The sequence below is a fragment of the Labrus mixtus genome, chromosome 22 (assembly GCF_963584025.1).
Source record: "Labrus mixtus chromosome 22, fLabMix1.1, whole genome shotgun sequence".
NCBI classification, from domain to species: domain Eukaryota; kingdom Metazoa; phylum Chordata; class Actinopteri; order Labriformes; family Labridae; genus Labrus; species Labrus mixtus.
In genome coordinates, this window is record NC_083633.1 from 15,366,286 (window position 1) to 15,387,054 (window position 20,769).

General features: G+C 37.9%; 2 protein-coding genes across 2 annotated transcripts; one reads left to right on the plus strand and one right to left on the minus strand.

Moving 5' to 3' along the window:
* Window positions 1-8,213: 8,213 nt before the first annotated feature.
* LOC132956701 (leptin-B-like) lies at window positions 8,214-9,932 on the plus strand. The gene is made up of 2 exons (XM_061030287.1): window positions 8,214-8,613; window positions 8,729-9,932. Exons 1-2 carry the CDS (start codon window positions 8,431-8,433, stop codon window positions 9,047-9,049), a joined length of 504 nt encoding a protein of 167 aa, XP_060886270.1. The 5' UTR covers window positions 8,214-8,430; the 3' UTR covers window positions 9,050-9,932.
* A 1,141-nt stretch (window positions 9,933-11,073) lies between these two features.
* On the minus strand, window positions 11,074-13,692 carry LOC132956613 (uncharacterized). Its single transcript, XM_061030159.1, has 2 exons — window positions 12,990-13,692; window positions 11,074-11,738 (listed from the first exon to the last, which is right to left on the minus strand). Exons 1-2 carry the CDS (start codon window positions 13,546-13,548, stop codon window positions 11,377-11,379), a joined length of 921 nt encoding a protein of 306 aa, XP_060886142.1. The 5' UTR covers window positions 13,549-13,692; the 3' UTR covers window positions 11,074-11,376.
* Between the last annotated feature and the right edge of the window lie 7,077 nt (window positions 13,693-20,769).

Consider the following 20,769-nt stretch of genomic DNA (forward strand, 5'->3'; position numbering starts at 1 on the left):
GGTTCCTTCCCCGCCTGAGTGGTGACATTCTTCACCTTTGCCTGCCCCTTGGTTTCAAATCACTCGACCACATGGCAATCACTGCAAATAAACACAAACACACAAACCCCTTAACCACTGTAAAGGTGCTATTTCATTTGTTTGCTTGTCCTATTATTGAGGAATCAGTTTAAGATGTAGTGCTGATTAGATATGTCAGTTCCTCTGAATGTAGAATTGTGTTTAAAAGGAAAAATGTAAGATTTTCTGCACAAAAATAACTCAAAGTTAGTGAAAAACGGGGGGAATGAGACCAATGTGAGGTCTTGCAGTCTGCAGCTCTTTTTAATGTAATTTTTTTTAAAGGAAATAACAAGTTTTGACAGTTAATTGGTTACCTGTATTTTTACATTTTGTATTGGTGGAATTTTGCGCTAGAATTGAATTTGGGATTTGTCTTCTTACTGTCTTTTGCAGTGTCCTACTCTGTAAATCAACCATTGAATTGATCCCTAAAGCCCTGAAGATCATTTCTTATATCATATGCAAAACAATCCAAGAGTCTTTTGGGTGGATTTTCAACTTTATACTGTATATCTTTCACTCATATTGAACAGGTTTTGCTTTAGGAATGTGCTGATGGCTCTTGTTCCTTCCACAGATGCTGAGAGGAACGCCACAGAACGATGAAGACAGCTTTCTGTCCTTTGTGGGTCTTTTTGCGGTCTGGGCTTGCTGTTCCAAAGGCAGTAGCCAGGAAGCCCTTACCCCAAAAAGTATCTGCACTGGATCCTGGCTTCTGAACCAGAAGTGTTCCTTATTTCTCCCTCATGGAGCGAACGGTGAGTATCTCTCATCTTTGTGGGTGTTTCAGAGGGAGAACCCCTACTCATTATTGGCATACACACAGTAATTTGAGTTGCTTGAAGATAATTCACAACCTGAGCTTGTCAGATTGTTAGGTGGGGGTGTTTCTCCTGTATTTGTTCAATGATGAAATCACGACACAGACTGTGGATGTAAGCGGCCGAGGTCAGACACAACAACATCATAGCTTGACTGACAACTTTTTCATTTTAACAATCTTGCTTATATTCTGCTAACAGGTACAGCCTACAAATTCCTTTCCATTTGAGTACACGTCTAATAGGCTAGAAAGAAGACCTTTACTTGAAAATGTCAGAAATATATATTTCTTCTGTCTCTGCAAAGCACATTTCCTTTTCAGCTCACAACATAAACTTGGCTCCTACCCAAATATAGATCAGCTGCCATGAGGTGTCTTACACATGTACATTACAGCTACACAGACCTAAAGGAGGAAGAACCATAAAATGGTAGACAGATTGAAAATCCTACATTCACAAAAGTTACCAAGACGAATGAATTCACAAGTATTCATACTGACAGAGATGCTCCGCAAAAGTGAGGAAAGGCGTTAGTGAAATCTGAGAATATAATCAGGACGAATCAGAGAGGCAGGATGTGGTTAAAGAGATACTTAATCAGAGGAACAGGAAACCTGAGAAGAATACAATTGCAAAGAGTCTTATGACAGTGAGGAGGTGGAGAGCAGATTAACTCGCCCTGACGTCAGATTGAAGAGTGTGAAGTCCCACTTCTTAAAGTTTATCCTCCATAAAAAAAATAAGTCAGTCAGACCTATTCTCAACTTTAGGCAGCAATCAGATAGCTTGACGCTTCAAAAAAGATTGTTGAAAGATTGCTTTTGTTAAAAAAATAAAATAAAATCAAAGACGAGTGCAGTTAAAAGCCATTTATATATTTCCTATATCGGATATTAGTCCATAATTGTGACTATAATATCACAGAAATACATTTTGTCAAATTTTAGACCATCCAGAACTTCTGCAGTAATCATGTGATAAATCAATATTTAATTTATTTACTTTTTGATCCAAACACACATTTCCTATCGTCAGTGAGTGGAGATTTTCCCATGCCATCTTGTGTTTTCTGACCCGTTTTCTGATATTCTAAGACTAGCCAATAAAAGTCTGTCTCCCATGTATGTGTGTGCAAATTGTGTTTAATATTTTAAAGGATCTTGGATCATCTTTGATGTTTGAATAGCTTCTCAAAGTGTGTTGAGACGTAACTGGACGTAAAGAAATAAGTTCACAACTGCAGCAGTCTACTGTATGTGCAGATATTTTAGATCATAACGCTTTTCATGAATGATTTTAGAGTTATAATCATTACGTTATTTAATGCGTTATGTCATATGTTGCATGTGTATGAGTATGTATTTGAAAATGTGATTTTAAAAATATATTACCAATAGAATGTGAAAGACCTTTAGAAGTGACATAAAGAGGATGTGTACGATGAAGAAATGAGCTGAAGGAAAATGAACATGTAGCTCTGAGCGTTTGACGCACTGTGTGTTACATAAACGTCATTATTTATCCAAACCCCCGAGCCTTCACAGTGTAGTTTCTACGTCACAACCGGAGGCGATGTGTGTACGCTGACGAGGACACTTCACTTACACTAACCACGTGACCCAAAGGCTCGGGGAGTGTTTACATACATGTGTATGTGTGGCATGCATTACAGCGGGTCAACACAATGACATGGACATCATAAGAGATTATGCAGGTGTGACTCATATCCTTTTACTCTTGTCTACTTCTAATTCTATGAAATACTTCTCTTTAATGCAGTGTTATGACTTGTTTAATAAATGTGGAATAAAGTAATTTAGTCTCTTGATTAATATGAGCCTTTCTTTCATATTGATTGTAATAGTTACACTTGTCCATTGTGCATTATGATATGAATTTCTCAGTGGAAAAAATGGACACAATTCATAATAACTATTCAAGAATTGCTTCACCGGAAATTATCAGTTAGGGCTAACAAACATAAGCTGCTTAAATAAAAAGTACAAGTACCAATTTCTTCATGTCTTACAGTAAAAAAAATGGTTTTGCATCCCAACAACAGAGCCAACTAATCCCAGACTAAACCAGAGTAATACAAGTGAAACATTTTCTGGTACACCGAGCGCCTGCATTCATTAATTGACCTCACAAATCTCAGACTGACCTTCCGATTGGAGCTTTAGAGATTCCCGGTGAAGTCACAGCCGCGGCCCACAGTTTGTGTGTCACACATTGCCGGGGGAAATGGGGCAGAGCTTCATCCGTGTCATCAGAGAGGGACGAGGGGCTGTTGGATGCACATTTGCTCCTCTCGCACTAAAAGGGAAGTAAATTAAAATGTGTAGCCACAGGCAAACAACGGAAAGGGATGTTTCTTAGTTATATGACTAAAGCGTTTCTATATTAAATGTATGTGGCTTCAGACTATTTAATACAAACCAAAATGCAATGAAAGAAGTTAATTTGGAGCTGTTTTATGTCTGACAATGATATATGGTTAAAGAGAGACATGAGAAAAATATTCAACATTTATGGATAAAATTTGAATTTTCTTTGTTGTAATATATGAAATCAGTGAAAACAACAAATTGATTTTAGATCAAGTCTTTTAGATTTGCCAGTGCAGTAAGATCAAATAAGAAGGAATTATAAAAAAAGATTTTTTTTTTTTTTTTTAGAAAGGGAAGGAGGAGAAAAAAAATTCAAAGAAAAATAAATTGAACCCCTGAGCCAAAATCCCATGAAAGTCCTATCCAAAGAGGTCTTAAATAAATGAATTCTGGGATGTTGCATTAAAGACTTGCCTTTAAAGGAAATGATTAAGAAAGAAGGAATGTCTCACTGACTGAGACATGCTCAACATGCACTGTTTAACTGCTGCACCATTACATTTCTGGATGAGTGCAGCTCTCCAGAGGACGTTTTGAGAACTGCAACAGACGACTGCGACGTACTGTGGAGCTTCATCATGAAGACACACAAACACAAAAAGAACTGAACCGCATCAAAATATGTTCTGGTGAAGTTTTCACAAGTCTTAGCTGGAAACAGAACAGGTTTACAGCAGGGTTTTTTTTTTTTTTTTGCTAAATGGTGAAACTGACTGGTAGTCTCCTCCCCATGACGTATTCACAAACTTACAGGAAAAATGTGCAACTTCCTTTGGTGATATTAAATACGCCATCCGAGGAAAAATGTGCTGTTGTTGGCCATTAAAGATCTGGTCTGTGCTTTGGGATTAACCTTCATGTTTTTGCCAAGAACAGATAAGTATTTTGTTTCAACCCAATGATGTGATTAAACTTAATTCCTAATAGCTGACTCAAAGCAGAGCTGACGTTACTTGAGTGAACTTTGCAGAAAATAAGTCTTGTTCCAGTCAGTCAGCTGGCAGGACTGGCCACAATTTTGTGTTTTTTAGTCAGGTCACTGGAGATGACGCAAAAGAAATGAATCCAACAGGTCTAGAGGCTCTGATTGATGAATTGCATTACTTCCAAGAGAAACCACATAAGTATTGAAATATGGTTAAACCTTCAATCGTAAGTGCTGTAGTCATCGGTTTTAACTGTTTTTTTTCCTCCCTTTTGTTATTGCTGAAATGACTGTACATGTAGAAATGGTACAAAATAAATGGTTACACAATTAGAAGGGAACTAACTGAAAAGAAAAGAAGCTAAAGCGAGAGGTTCAGTTGACAAAACAATGACAATAACATTAATTTTTGGGTCATGTAGAGCAAGTGGGGGGGGGTGGAGATATGGAGATACTTGAAAAAGATTGTAACACAAATTTTAGCTATAACTGCACAAAAGAGAAAAAAGAGGATGGGGAGAAATTAGATCAAATTAGATTAGAAGTGAATAAAAAATTAAGCAGTAACATGTATTGGGGACTAGCTAATGCTAGCTCATGCAAAAAAGTAAGCTATTAAAAGAAGACAATTAAGCAAAAAAAAAAACCTGTTAAACCTGGCAAATAGCATAGAATGCTAATGTCAGCATGCTAGTGGCAATGCTAAAATGCTGATGTCTTGCAAGTCCTTATTACCAGGTTCACTTTCTTAGTTTAGCCTGTTGGCATGCTTACTTTGCTAATAAGCAGTAGACACAAAGAGTAAAGGCAGATGGGAATGTTATTTGGTCATGAAGCTAATCATCACGCAAATGTAAGAAGTTATTTATCACTGAGGTTACTAGAAATCATGTAATAGAAGCAATTCAATTTATGACAATAAATCCAATAATTGCCATTATTTCACAAAAAAAAAAAAAAAATCAGCCTGATTGTGGTGGCACTAAAGTTAGGTGCAGATTAAATGACTCCAAAGGTTGAATCATATACTTGCATAAGGTATAACTCTTGCTTTTCAAAACATCACCATGGATTTGTGAACTGTCATCTTTTTCCCAGAGATGTCTTGTATTCAGTTTTTATTTAAATATGGACCAAATGAATCTGAAATAAAACAATAAAACAAAGGCCATGGATCACCAAGATCATGAGGATTATTACTCAGACAATCATGCATTTGTGAAGCCATCCAGCTGTTGTCGAGATGTGTCATTTAATGAGGTAAAAAAAAAAAAAGATTTTGTATGAAATGAGACTTCAGAGTTGACAGTAATGAGCAGTGTTTTGTCAAAGATTGAAATGTGTTTAATTACCTTCAAGTGAATCCACACGAGACATCACTGTTGTAAAATATATTGTTACAAAATATCTCTCTCTATATATATATAAATACATTTTTTAGTTTGCAAGTTCCCGATAAAACTTGGACGCTCAATAACTCAACTGTCTGTGATATTTGATCCTTTGCAGGTCTTACGTCTATTTTACAATCACACTCATCGCTTAGTCATAAGAAGTGAACCCAAACTGTATGAGAGGTATTAAGAATCCAATAAAGGGCGGCAGCAATCACCTCAGGGTGTCGGGTCAGGACACTATTTTTGATGCAAAGGTGTGTGAGTAAGGAAGAAAGATGGAGAATCCAGTATGTTCAAGCCATTTATATAGAATCCAGGTGAACAGTACAACAAGGCATGAGTTTGAGGCCTTTCCTTTTCTTGAAATAATTGAACCTATGTGTGTGTGTGTGTGTGTGTGGTTCTATAATACAAAAAAAATAAAAGAAAGACAATTAGGAATGTGACTTATACATAGAACATTCCAGAATACAGACTGTTGAAAACACTTAGCAATCAATGCACTTTTGCACCTTAAAACAAGCTATACTACTGTTGTCAATTAGCTAGAAATTAGCGTGTATTTAGAGTGAAACTGTGGCTTTTCCAAAGAAAGAATCGAACTGAATTGGCCCTGGTTCTTACTGGAAATGACCAAAGCTGGCATTCCAATAAGTTTTCCTCCCCCTTCCTTTGTGTGTCTCTCTGTAGCCTGTGGTCTAGGCTACTACAGAGACAAAGAATCTTTGCATCCCTTTGTTCCTCTAACATAAAGGAGCTATGATAGCAGATCGCTTGACATAAAGTCTAGAGGCTCGTTTTGGCAAACCAGATTATCACTCTCTCAAGAATACTTCTGGCATGAATTAACTAAAGTTCCAGGAATTTTGTGCCTATGATTTACCAAAAACATAACTGAGTCTCAGTTGGAGCTTAGATTAAAAATAAAAGGGAGATTATGAACAAAAGAGCACTGACAAGAGAGGTACGTTTGTGAAAAATACACAGAAGCATCCGTTTACTGGAATAGCTCATGGCACAAGCTCAAGTAAAACATAGACAATGAGTATTCAGGACACCAACATAAAAATATGCAAGTTATACTAAGGGATTGACGTTCTGTACCTAGTTTACAACATGTTAGGTACACTACAAGAATTCAGGTTAAGTACCTAGTTTACAACATGTTAGGTACACTACAAGAATTCAGGTTAGGTATCTAGTTTACAACATGTTAGGTGTACTACAAGAATTCAGGTTAAGTACCTAGTTTACAACATGTTAGGTGTACTACAAGAATTCAGGTTAGGTATCTAGTTTACAACATGTTAGGTACACTACAAGAATTCAGGTTAGGTATCTAGTTTACAACACGTTAGGTACACTACAAGAATTCAGGTTAGGTAACATACCTAACTAATAAACTAGACTACAAGTATCCAGGATATTTACTTAGAACAAAAGCTGTTTGCTAGACTATGACTGTTGTTGTTGAGCTTGTTTTTTTTAAAGCTAGATAGAATTATTTAGCATAGGAATGTGTGTATGCTAGACTCTAAGTTGTGGCCAAGTGGACTCAGCTCAGTGGAGCTCATGCTACTAGGCACAAAAAAGGAAAAAGAGCATGGACTTTTGTTCTAAAAGAGTAGACCAAAGAACAGTTCACTCGAAGATATTAGCTACTCTGACTTAACTGAGCTAACGGGTATAGTAGGCTACACCTTTGTGAGAGAGGTTTACAGTATAGAGCAGATGAATTAGTCAGCATATGACTAGGCTGCCATTGAGTCACTGGTAGCATTTACAGCAATTCGACTCTCATTGGCAGAAACAACTAATTAAAGACAGAGAGAAACATTCCTGCTGTATGCATCACTTTCCTAACGTCAATACTTAACCTACACATGCAAGAGAAAACACTTCCAGAAACCATCACATTTTGTTTTAACTCCTTGTCTCTGGCTTTGACGAATGAATCAAAAACAGGAAGGAAAACGTCACAAGTACAACGCTGGAAAAATTGTTTCCATAGTTCTTCATTCATGTCTCAGCAATAAGAAGACACGTAAAGTAAAATCCACAAACCCTGATAAAAACAATAGCATCAAATGTGATGACTCACTTCCTCTATTCTAAATTACATATGGTATACCAGTTTCTCATGTATTTCACCTGAAAAACATGGCTTTACAAATTCAAATGTAAATGTTCTTTTCTCCTCTACCTTATCGTCAGAGTCTTTATTGATTTGTAATTGGAGCACATGGGTATTAGTAGGTATGCACTGCATGATGCCATTCTGAGTAAAAATCTACCTACACATTTTCCTGTACTTAAAAATTAGGATGCATTGTTAACATCAAACACAGGCTTAAACCAGCAAATATCCATTCATCAAGTGAAATCCTCTTACAGGAAAAACAAGCAACAAAAGCAACTGAGTCATAATCATGTGATAAGTTTGATAAATTACGTGTGAATTTTTGTTCATATTTGGAGCTTGTTGATAGAAAGGTTAGGCTAAGATTTGGAGGGGGGAGGAGGAGAGAGACGCAGAATGGACCCCAGCAGGACCAGGACTATTTAAACTGTGGAAAACCTACAGAGAGGCGTGTGTCATCTCTCTGTCATTCAGTGATTCAGGAGCAGCGGCAATTCTAAAAAAAAGAGGTAAGAAACTAATATTTACAATGAAGTAGACCATTATAATAGAGACATGTATAAGATGCTACATTTGTTTCAAACTTGACATATTTTAAGAAAAACAGAATTTAAAAAAAAATCATTAATCTGTAAAGAAATGTCAAAGAAATACTTTTATTTAACTGTCTGTGATTTTGACAACTTTTGAAATGTCATTTACTTTTTTCTCTCTTAGGATGCATATTGTTTGGGCCCTACTTCTTCTCACTCTTGAAAGTGCTCCTGGGTGCTCATGTCTTCCCACAAATGGAAATTCAATTCGAAATACAGTGGACAGCTTAATATACATAGCTCAGACAACCCTGGTGCACATTAAAGAACTACGGACAAATGTATGACTATGGCATAGTGTGTTTTAAAGAAAATGTAATAGTGTAGTATAAAGAAATATATCATTATTTAGTTTCAGACACAAACTGATACATACTCACTCCTTCTTGTCCTTAGTTGCCGGTGGCTACACATATAGAAGTCCGCACTCCTTCCATTGACGGACTAACAAGCATCAGCCGTGACCTCGGTCTTTTGACCGTTGAGCTGCAGGACCTCTTCACAGAGCTGCTCAGTCAGATTCAGGCCGATGTCTCCAGTTTGGAGGGACTGGTGAGGTACTTCGCTCAGACGATGGGCTGTCCCATCCAGGCCAGACCTCGAGGAACAGCCACGAACCATTTGTTCCCGGACAGTCAAATATCCATGACTCTGATGAAGTTGCAGTGCTACCTGGACACGTTACTTCTCCACAAGGACAAACTCAAGGTCTGCTGAAAAATCCACACCTAATGCACAGAGACACCAAATCTTAGTATAAATATCAAGAAACATGTAAAGGCTTTTTTTTTGTTGCATGAAATGAAATGAAAGTTATATATAGTTTTGTTTTGATAAATATTTTTGCAGAGGTCTGAAAAGTATTTCAAGTGTAGCAGTAATTAATTATGTGGGTTGACTTACAGTATATCTCAGATTTTGGCACTTTTCTTTCTTAAAGTATGGTTTGAAATATTACAAATGATGATGATGTTGTAAAATCAGTATTCTGGCATCTGGAAAAGTATTTAATCGATGTGTAATAATGGTGCAAAAGTGTCGGGAGTCTTTCTGTTGAGCAGAAACATTAAGCTGATAGAAAAAATGATGTGGACCATTTAAGCTAAAAACCCGAAATGTTTTATTAAACTGCATTAAAGATTTGAATGAATATTTATTGCATGTGAAATTTTTCTTTTTGAAAAAAACTTTAACATTCTTACATTCAAGGCCTCTTTGCAAAATGATCTGAACATTAGTCTATTAGACAAAAACAAATCTCATGTATCAAAGTTGAATCAACCTTTAATATTACAAACCTTGAGGAAAATAAACTAGTTCATTCAAAAATACATGTTTAAAGGACAATCTTCTCAATCAGTAATTATACATTTAAGAATGTTGAATAATACAGAATCATTTCACTTTATTGCGGTCTTTAACTTCACTCAAGTAAACACATTTTGAACTTTGACAGACTCAAAATAAAGTTTTGCTTTTCAGAGATAAAACAAGATTCGCAAAAACAGAAACTGGAAAAGTCCAACTTTAAAGTGTCATGGCAGTGTGGTGCCGTAAATAAACTCAATAGAATAATAACAACCGAGATGTTGTTGAAATTCATAAACTTAGCTAGTCACTGAACATGTATTTAACATATCTATGGTCATTTTATTTGTTTGCAATTAAATGTTGGCATTATTAAACTTCAGCTTTAATAAAGTTTACAAACTCCCAACTCCGCCGCAACTTCAATATCTGTTTTAACCGTAGAGCAAATTAACGCAGCGTAAAAAAAATCACTCCGCCAATGTTAACCAAAAATAATTGAATTTTTCAAGCGGTGTTAGCTAGTTCCCTTTCTAAATTTAGAAACTAAATTTTAATATTTTTGTTTATCTCAATAAAACTAAATACATTAAGTTGACCATTACACTATGAAAAAAAAACTAAAAAAAAACTTCTTATGTAGGTTAAAATAGCCTGAAAGTGCTTCCTCACAGAAAACAATAAATTGTTCTTAAAGATAGGGAGTCGTAGCCTTATTAACCAGCTGAAGCTAAATATACGGTATTTGTTCATATTTAAAATAACATTTTCATTAACCCAAGGGCTTGGAGAAACCTCTCGCTGTGGGTTTTATAGCCTTTTCTCTTTTAATACATCTTTACCCCATCGTTTATCACACGTCTTAAATAAAATGTTATTTCTGTACACAAAGGTCTATTGTCCTTTTAAAGGCAATCAGGTTTTGCAATGCACGTTTAATTTAACAAAATACATACAGCGGAAAGCAGTACATCAGAGGGTGAAAGTTACAGGTTGGATCCAGAGGACTGTGTGAGGTGAAACTAATTATTTAGCCAGCAGGTGGCGCCATTCTTCAGGCTGCTAAAAGACACGTCTCTAAACCGTCAGCTTACAACATGAATGCGTCAAAGCCAATCGAGTGCTGCCTCGTTTTGCCACCACAAAAGTAAACGTATTGAGTGCAGGATTTAGCATTTACCTGTCCTGACCCCGTCACTCACCTCTGTTTCTGTGTCCGGCATGTTTACTTCATGCTTTAGTAAGCAACAGCCATTAGGTGCCCCATATTATGCCTGATTAAAACACTGCCCGCCCCCCCCACTCCCACAACATGTTCACCCTCAGCGAGAAACAAACCCCACTGCTCAAATATGAAAACATCACCTATGATTTCAATCATTTTGTGATTTTCATCTTAAGAAAACAGAGCGAAAAAAAATATTGGAACAATGTCATAAATAGCAAGTTTTATTCTGCATATTTTTAACTAACTAGTGCAAATCAGTTCATTAGGAAACAATCCCTGTGCAAACAAGCATCACAGAATAGGACCCAAACAGTAATTGAATAAATACATGATGTAAGTTTAACTGTTATATTGGTTAACATCAGACAAACAAACAAATAAGAGTGCCTAAGAGAGATCATCGTGGTTAAATCACGTGGTTATTCATTCCAAAGTTGCAAGTTCAAAGAGCATTAAAGCATCTTACAGTTTAAATATTCAGTCCAGGTAGGATTTTCTACCCCGACGCTTACATTTTTGCTTTGAGGGAGGAAGCGTGCAGTGACTTCAAATATTTCTGCAGAGTAGAGATGTAGTCTTCAGGGTGGCATCGCATGTGGGCCGCGTGTATCGACTCCTTCCACTTGCGGCTTTCCACGGTCACGCCCCTCTTCCTCCAGAGGTCGATACAGTTTTCCATGGCGAGCGGGTTGCACAGGGCGTCGTTCTCGCTGAAGAAGAAGAGAGCTGGGGCGGTGATTGGGCTGTTGCGGAAAACCTGGATGCTGCTGTTATAGAAGTCTGCTGTGTGGCTTTTGAAGAGCCAAAAGTAGAACATGGCCGCATTTCTGACGAGGCTCTCTAAACGTGGGACCAGAGTTTTTCCAAGACCTGAATGATAATAAGAGACAACATCATTATTTCACAGTTAAGAATTTCCCATTCTACCCAAACTTCATCCATTGTTTTTGCAAATCCTACTTCTATTCTTTTCTTTTAATTTATGGGTCAGTCATGCTCATAAAATCTTGATATTGCTTAGAATGAAAACATCAAGTATTGAGTCTATTTATTTGTTTGACTTTAATTTGGCCTGTATTTGTTTTCACATCTTTTTTTTTTTTTTAAGATTTATTTTTGGACATTTTGTGCCTTTAATGGAGAGACAGGACAGTAGATAGAGATGGGAATGACATAAGGGAAAGGAGCCACAGGTGGGATTCGAACCTGGGCCGCCCCGCTTTGAGGACCACAGCCTCCATACATGGGGCGCGCACTCATCACTGTGCCACCAGCGCCCCTGTTTTCACTTTTTTTACGTGTTAATTACTTATCAGAGAAAAGCAGGAATGCAAAAATAAAACAAGAAATAGATCATAAAATGTAGCCAACTCAAAGGAGTGTGTTTTTAAAAAGCACACAAGTATATACACAACAGAATAGACCAACAATTATTTTACAGCAAGTTAATTAACCCTGTACACAAACTAAGTCCTCATTGTGGTCAGATTTGCTTCAGTAAAAGAACGCAGAATTCACTTTTAGTTGTAATTGTGGCCATAAATAACTGACAACTATAACTGGGTAACTAGTGACTTTGGAGTTATTTGGCTTTCCTTTTTCAGCTCTTGAAAGGACATATCAATGATTAAATAAAAAAGTTCAAAGAATAGTTGTTTAATTTGTTTTAAATTGGCAAACCTTTAGACTAAATTATCAATTCAAACAATAATAAAGAGCAACCAATATGAAAACATCTTTCCCCCTTTTTTAACTAATGAAATTACAAGCTGCAATCTCTGTCCTAAGTTTTTTTTTATTTTTATGTTTTTTAAAGATTTATTTTTGGGGTTTTTGTGCCTTTAATGGAGAGACAGGACAGTGGACAGAGTCGGAAATCAGGGAGAGAGAGAGTGGGGAACGACATGCGGGAAAGGAAGCCACAGGTGGGATGCGAACCCGGGCCGTCCCGCTTGAGACGACAGCCTCCATACATGCATCTCTGTCCTAAGTTTTAAACAAGCTGGACTCTCTGGACTTCTGACAAACTGGAGCACTGGGTCAGCTGGCTAATGACTTATTTAAAGATCAGACACTAACACCACAAACAAAAGTAACCTGAGATGGATCACTGTCACTCACCTATCGCCATGTGCTCTAGAGTACCAACCACCAGGCTGTCATAGATGTGCCCAATCACCCTCTGAGTCAGGCCTGCGTGTTTTTCCGGTTCCCGAGCCAAGTGTGTGAGGATCTGGGTGAAAGTGTAGCCCCCGATGGAGGCGGAGTGGACCAGCACAGGCCTGTCTAAGAACTGAGGCTCCTCCAGCACCTTCAAAACCTCCGACCCATATTCAAGCCCCCATCTGGGCCACAGGAAGTGCATGACACTGCTCTGGACCAGGAGCATGTCCATGCCTCGCTGCAGATAAAGGTCCCTGTATTTGGCTACCGACCTGGGCTGGGCGCCGAGCCAGGAGAAGAAAATAAGAAGGGGGCGGGAAGGGAGGGCAGAATCTGATTGGATGTGGGAGGACACATGTATGGGTAAAGGTGAATCTGAGCGCAATAGAGCCGAGGAAGGATCTGATGAGGATGAGACACTGAGGGGTGAGATGGGGCGACGAGACGGTGATGTAATGGAGTCTTTGGAAAGACATAATGCTGCTGCCTCTGTGGAGGTGGAGTAATAATAAGTCATGCGATTTCTGATCCTCCTGGTTTCAAATGTCCCTCCCTTCGTGTCATTCTCAGACACAGTAGAATCACTGGAACACAAAACAAAGTCACAATTTGAAAAAGTTGTAATTTTCACACTATTAAAGAAAATTTTAAAAATGTATTACAGCAAAGTGCTATTAATAAAAGATTTGCAACTTTCCAAAGATTTCAAAACACATCCTAAATAGACTATTGCATGCAAGAAATCTATTGACACTGCATGCAATAAATCTATTTGCATGCATTACAAATATAGATACTGGGGTTTTCTCTAAAAACATAATTCCCCTGGTATTTATATTTAGGGGAAACGTCACATTCTCTGTCTGTTCTCTTTGCCAATCTTCATCATTATTGTAGAAGAAAAATTACTTAAAAAACAAACAAAAATCAATATAATTGGAAATTTCATCAAAAGAAATTGGGGATTAGAATTTGTTAAAGCACTTCCGGTTAGCCATTCACTTTAAAAGCCTTGTTAGACTTTTACTAATAGGCAATAATAGTCTCGCATTATACCATAAACTCTCCGAAAATGTGTTACCTTTTAGCATACATTTTATTTAATTATTTGTGCATCATACCAGCAACAGGTAGCCTTCATTTCCTCAATAGTAGCTGTGTTACGGATGTAGGATTTTTTTTTTTGTCGTGTCGTCATTTAAGTGTTTGGAAAACGTATCGGCATAATCATTTTAAAGGAGATTTGCGTTAATGAGAAGAAGAAAAAAACACACTCTCATGGTATTGTAATTACAACAAATTTGACTCAAGTGTCTTGCTTATTTAAAATTTACGTCAAATCGTAAATGTTACCGGGTCTCAGGAAGATGAAGCGCAGCATCACTCAACCATCAATATTACAGCACAGTATCGTTTTGTTACCCGGTGGTGTGCAGCTGGTTCCCCATTCTGTGAGGCTCAGAGTGCGGGGGGGAGGGGGGGGGCACCCTGTCCAACAGGGAAGAAGTCTTCAGACGGTCTACCAAAAAAATCCGCCGTGGTGTCGGCTTCTCGCAGCAGCAGCAACAACTTCGGCTTCCCTTTCTTCTTCGAGACTTTTTTTTAAGGTAGTTCGCTGACAACGAAATGGCTACTCTGCGCCTCCTACTGGCACAGAAAGTTGACCTGACACTATTAATAAACGACATAAAATACAATTAAGTTAAATAAAATAAAATACAATTAAAAAAAGAAATCACAGTTTCATGATATTCTATTCTTCTTATATACCACAAATATAATAGCTCATAAAATATCAGGTCGCATCATCAATGTGACATGAGCCATAGGCTATTTATAGCTTGCCAATGACACAAATATATGGAAGCCCCTTTCGCCAGTAAAAAAAATAAAAATGAAAATAATAAAGTCTCATAATTTCAACTTTATATCTCATTATTTTGACTTTATAGCTCATTATTTTGACGTTTTATCTCATTATTTTGACTTATCTCATTATTATGACTTTATATCTCTTAATTTCGACTTTTTATTTCATAATTTTGACTTTTTATCTCATTATTATGACTTGTTATCTCATAATTTTGACTTTTTATCTCATTATTATGATTTTATTATTTTCATTTTTATTTTTTCAACTGGCGGAAATGGGCTTCCATACAAATACGAGTTATTTGAGATTTTATTGTATATTTTTAAGAAGCATTAATTTATATTTTCAATAATAAGTTGGCACATTTGGTAAGCCCACGCTATATTGCAGCTCAAACAGCTTATCGGAAACTGTTGGCCTATGGATCAAAGAACCTCGTGGCTGTGACGACAACTCAATACATTTCATGACATTGACCCACCTCTTCATCATAGGGGGAAACATGAGAAGGTCGTAAAGTATTTGCTCCGACCCACTTTTTAAATAACTGCAAGGTATTTCTTTCACCACAAGATGGAGCAAGAGACTAACACAGCAATATGGGAACAATAATAGACATGTCATTTCTGTGTGTCTGAGGATGTGATGTTTACTGAAGTGTGACCTCATGAATATCATTATTCTGTTTTAAAACTTTCCCCTGGAGAAATGTATAATGATAAAGAAATATTTTAGTAAAATGTCACATATGTTAATAATTGGTTCTTCATGTGTTTTTGAATACAGGTTGCACGGCACAAGTTTAATGATGATGTGGTTCTTCAGGGTTCTATAAATAATTATTGAAATCTGATGTCTGTTGTTTGTATTAATCTTACATAACACTGCTTTTTTTTTTTATTATGGCATTAAAACTCCTGACATCAGCAACACTTCATCTCAGCGCTGTAAAAGTGAGCTGTAGTTGTCATGACACTGTTTTATGTAGGTGACTCTTGAATGGCTGTCAGAGTTATGATGTAGTCTTTCCATCCTTCACACACACACACACACACACACACACACACACACACACACACACACACACACACACACACACACACACATACACACACAGTGGAGGCAGTTTTAGGTCAGTACATGGTTTCTTTTTTTTTTTTCCTGGATCTATTTTCTGCTGTCATTTGCACCTTCACCAAAACACACACAGGCACTCACACACTACCTTGTATTTCCAGTACTTCTGTTTTCTGTTTGACCTTCAGTGTTAGAGCTGTGAATACCTTTATATTATAGTGTATTTGGAGGTTTGTTAGAATTTAAGGATTGCACATTAATATCTTTGTAAAATCCTAGTTTGAGTCTCTGTGCTAACTTAACGGGTTTGTGTGTGTGTGTGTGTGTGTGTGTGTGTGTGTGTGTGTGTGTGTGTGTGTGTGTGTGTGTGTGTGTCTGTGTGTGTCTGTGTGTGCAACAGAAAAAAACCCAGAGATCGTCTCTGCATTGCTCAGCACGATCACTTTCAGGCTCAGTCAGGCAGAAAAATGTTTGAGTCCCACAACAACATACCGCTCAACCTCGGGGCCATGTGATGGTGTTACCCTCAAAACTAGCGGCCCCTCTCTTACCTACATCCCTTCACCCTATTTTTACATCAATCCCTTAAACAACCCCCCCCCCCCCCCTCAAAACTATCCCTCTCAGGAAAAGAAGGCCTCCATCACTCTCTGACCACCCAAGGCCCCCTTCACCCATCTCCCCCTCTCAGGACCTCAGACCACCCCCCCTGTTTCTGCCGCTCAAAACCCCAGCCTTTCCCTTTTGCATTGTTTCACCACGGCCCCTATTGTCCCAGCAAAAAGAGAAAGTTAGGAGTGAGGGGGAGGCAGGGAAGAAAAGAGAGGCGGTACATTGTGCTCTTTCTGTCGTGTAGATCCACCCACATCAGGGTGTGGAAATTCTGTAGCAGCTTCCTGCTTTTTCTTCCAGTCTTTCCCTTTTACCCCTCTAACCTATCGCTGTTCCATTTTTCTCCTGGCATCACGTGTCTTTCTAACACTTCATGCATATAATGAAATAACACCAAGCATATCTGAAGCACTAAGGATTTACTACACAGGCAACAATGCCATGTGAGGCTAAACAAGCACAACAAAACCATTTCAAACGCAGGGATTGATGTATCTGAATACGCTATTTGCAGCATCAGGAAGGGAAATAAAACCGTAACCAAGTACAGGAAACATGTGGCAATTTGCAATTCTGTATTTATCATGGTTTGAAAGTGTAGCTAATCGTTAATGAACCATGAGCAAAACAGTCTGGAGTTGTGCTTTCATCCAGCAGTTTTATTCACGTGCTCTTCAACTTCTGAAATTCATGTTAAGAACCCAAGACCATCATGTTAAACTCAAGTCTAAACAGGGAAATTCTATTTGCTATTAGCTCATCCTGTAATGAAAACACTAAAATTAAGCCCTAACATTAATCTAGATGACTTTTGTTTACAATTCATGTATTTGGTAGTGACTCTTCATTGTTATAAAATGAGTACAAATATTAGCAAAATCCGCAAACATTTTGAGAATGTGTTCGGCCAACTAGAGACAAAGCTCAATATCAACTCACCTTCATCCTCCGGTTTGGTCTCCACCACCTCCTTAAGGATATCCAGCAATTAATTGCTTATTTTGTCTGTTTTTTGACACCAAACAAGCAGAGTTAGACGCTAGTTTTTGGTGTGGTCCTGAAGCATTAAAAATGTCAGTTGCAGAACCAAAACAATGAGCTGAAAAAGGCTAAAATGCTATGCAGGGTCAAAGGGCACAATTATCTATAACTATTTGTGAATTTGTCACTTCTATTTATTAAATATAGTCACTTATTCAGCAGCTGTTATACAAATGTTGATTAAGCCACTGTATATAAATATTGTAAATTCCCTGTTAAAAAAAGAAGCAGCATTTCAACATGTTTCGACCTTTCTCAATGAAGGGTCCGTAATGTGCATTCATAATATGCCTAGAGGCTGCTGTATCTTAAGTGTGTCACCTGTCGACCGAGGGAGGAGATTTTTTTTTTAATAACATCAATCTCCTTTATTAGTATGGAAACCATGTGAAATCCCCAGTAGGTGCGCAGAGCTAATGTATTAAACATTCAGTCATTGACTACAGATGGCAGGCCCACATCTCAGCGGACACCTGCAACACCTGCATCAAAATCCCATTTGAAAGCTCGAGCTGTCATTTTCCGTTTCAAACAATCTGCCATATTGTTAATTTAGGTTGCACCACAGGGAGAGGGAATACTTCCCCCTGATTGGTGCTGTGTAGAGACAATCAGGGGAAAGCAAGTTATGTGCGCCTTTTTACCATGGAAACAGTGCATCTGCTTCATGTGGCTTGAAACATGAAGATTAACGTTAATGTTACTTTGTGTCTCCTGGATATGTAAAAATCTACTTTAAGCCATCATGTTAGCCATATAAGATAACCAATACAAGGAGCTTCTTGATTATGAAATACCACAGATAGCTTTGGAAGGAACGCATTCTTAGCACTTTACATTTGTGTCAGTGAAGTTAGCTGCCAAACTGCTCATAGTTTAGCTTTGAGCATCTTTAAACAGAACATACCTTATTTTAAGTGCAAGACTGAATGTATCCACATAGTTATATTTAGTATTATATGTAATGTTATAGCAAAGATGATGGCAACAATATTTATCTCAGAGGCTCCTCAATGCAGTTGATTAATCCACAGAGGTCATCTGTGATCCTCATCTAACAGCTCTAATCAGCCATATCAAATCTGCAGGGTAGCTGTGTGGGCGCACGTCCGTAAAAAACACAACATAGCCTACACACACACACACACACACACACACACACACACAGGAAGGGGAGGGTGCAGTGTTCTTTCGCAGTTACCAAGTGTAAATTGGATTTTTCCAAAGTGAGATTGTCCTTATGGATTTTTTCAAAGGGCATATTTACACCAGGACTGCTGCTATTGCATATATTAAAACTTTGATTAATCACCTCACACTGTTTTTATCTAACAGGTACTGTAGTACATCCTACATAAACATATAGCAGAAAGGCATGCAACTACTGTATACTCTGCAGACCAACACACTCGCAGAAATAAAAGAAAAAGCTGCAGTAAGAAGGCGGTCACTATAGAGAAAAAGATCCTCACTGTCATTATAAAAGGGCAGTGAAAGAGTCCTTGGCAGGGTCCGTATAGATGGCAGAGCCAATAAGCTATTGATAGAGTCCATTGTGTTTAAGACAAAGACAGCTTCACAATCTACCATTGTCTGGAACTTTTTGAGGCTGGAGCCAGCAGACTGTACAAGGAGAACATCAGTATTAAGTCCCACGCACACACACACACACACACATAAACACGCACTGAACTCTCAGTATTCTCAAGAAGACGCCAATCAAGACGCCAGATAGACCTGAGGAAGTCCACTGCCATTAGTTAACGATAACACAGGGATATGTGTTAAAGTTCATGGTACAGTCAGGTTAATAGAGGTTATATTCAGTGTTTCTAGTAATGTATTGGGATACAGGAGCTGCTCTGATGAGCTGAGGTAAAGGCTAAATAACCTCAAAGAGATTGGAAATAAATCTATCGTCATCGAGCTGAGACCATTATAAAAATGAGATGACTTCTTCTTGGACAAGGCAAGTTTAAGTTTGGGGATTAGAGTGAGGCTTAAGGTACAAAATTGTGCAATATATATTGTGTCTGAAATATATGTTGCTTTTCATGAAAAAAAAAAAGTGCATTGAATTTATGATTAGATGGGAAAATCCAAAAGTCTCAGACATTTCCTTACCAATTGAGTCTGTGTCAGACTCTTTGCATGTAATCTACATAGCATATGGCTGTCTTCACTACTTTTCAAGGTCAGAATAATAGAGTACTCTCCAGGTGTTGAGGATGTACGTTTGCAGACAGGGTGTCCAATCTAAATCCAATTATTCTTTATATAAAAACATAACAATGGGTTGGTTTCAAAGCAGAAAGAACAGCCATGTAGCGAGGAAACTACTCTTTTAACTCACCGGGGTGAAAAGTAAAAGTGGTAAGAATAGCAAGTAGAGTCAAGGTCACACATGTTATTACGGCGATCTATGCCTGCGCCGGCGGGAATGAGCTGAGCCGGGGAGGGGCTTTCATCACAGGCAGGCCCATTCAAACACAGGTCAGGAAATTACGTTTCCTTGTGCTGATTGTTTCTATATTTGGGAAATTCCTGGGGATTATATAGAGTCAAGGGAATGGGGGAAGTCAGTGTCCGACAGTAACACCCTACTGGATACCTCAGATGGGAACGGATGAAAGTTACTGGCAGAATAATGATTCAAACTGTGTAAAAGGTGAGTCTCATCAACCTCATGTAAACTGTGTAGGATATGACGTGAGTTGTTTTGGGTTTGGATGGGATCGAAATTAATAACAGATGTTTTATGGATGTACTTTGTGGGTCTTGTTTTTGTCACTTTGGCAGCCAAGTATCCCAAAGAGTTACGCTCATATCGGCCAATTATGTTACTTACATTTAGGGTCAAATGTCAACATTTAATGCCCACACAAGAAGGAGCTTGGCAATATTGTATCATGGCAGGAAGTAAAAGGATGACAACCAGGGTGTTTGCAAATCAACTTTTGCATCCACGTCAAGTGTTACCAAGATCTTCACCTTCACCTTTGTTTTTTTGTGCCATGAACCAATCCATTGACTTTTATCAGAAGAGGATAAATCTGATCAATCTTTCATGGGTAAAGCCACCCGGGTAAATAACTCAAGGGTAGAGACAATCACAACAAATTTTAAACACTGCTT

Bases quoted from the DNA above. Each gene is read 5' to 3' on its own strand.
- LOC132956613 (XM_061030159.1), bottom strand. From the start codon at position 13,548: ATGACTTATTATTACTCCACCTCCACAGAGGCAGCAGCATTATGTCTT. The intron at 11,739-12,989 runs GTGAGTGACAGT...ATTATCATTCAG, and splicing joins TCTAGAGCACATGGCGATAG to GTCTTGGAAAAACTCTGGTC.
- LOC132956701 (XM_061030287.1), top strand. From the start codon at position 8,431: ATGTCATTTACTTTTTTCTCTCTTAGGATGCATATTGTTTGGGCCCTA. The intron at 8,614-8,728 runs GTATGACTATGG...TCTTGTCCTTAG, and splicing joins TTAAAGAACTACGGACAAAT to TTGCCGGTGGCTACACATAT.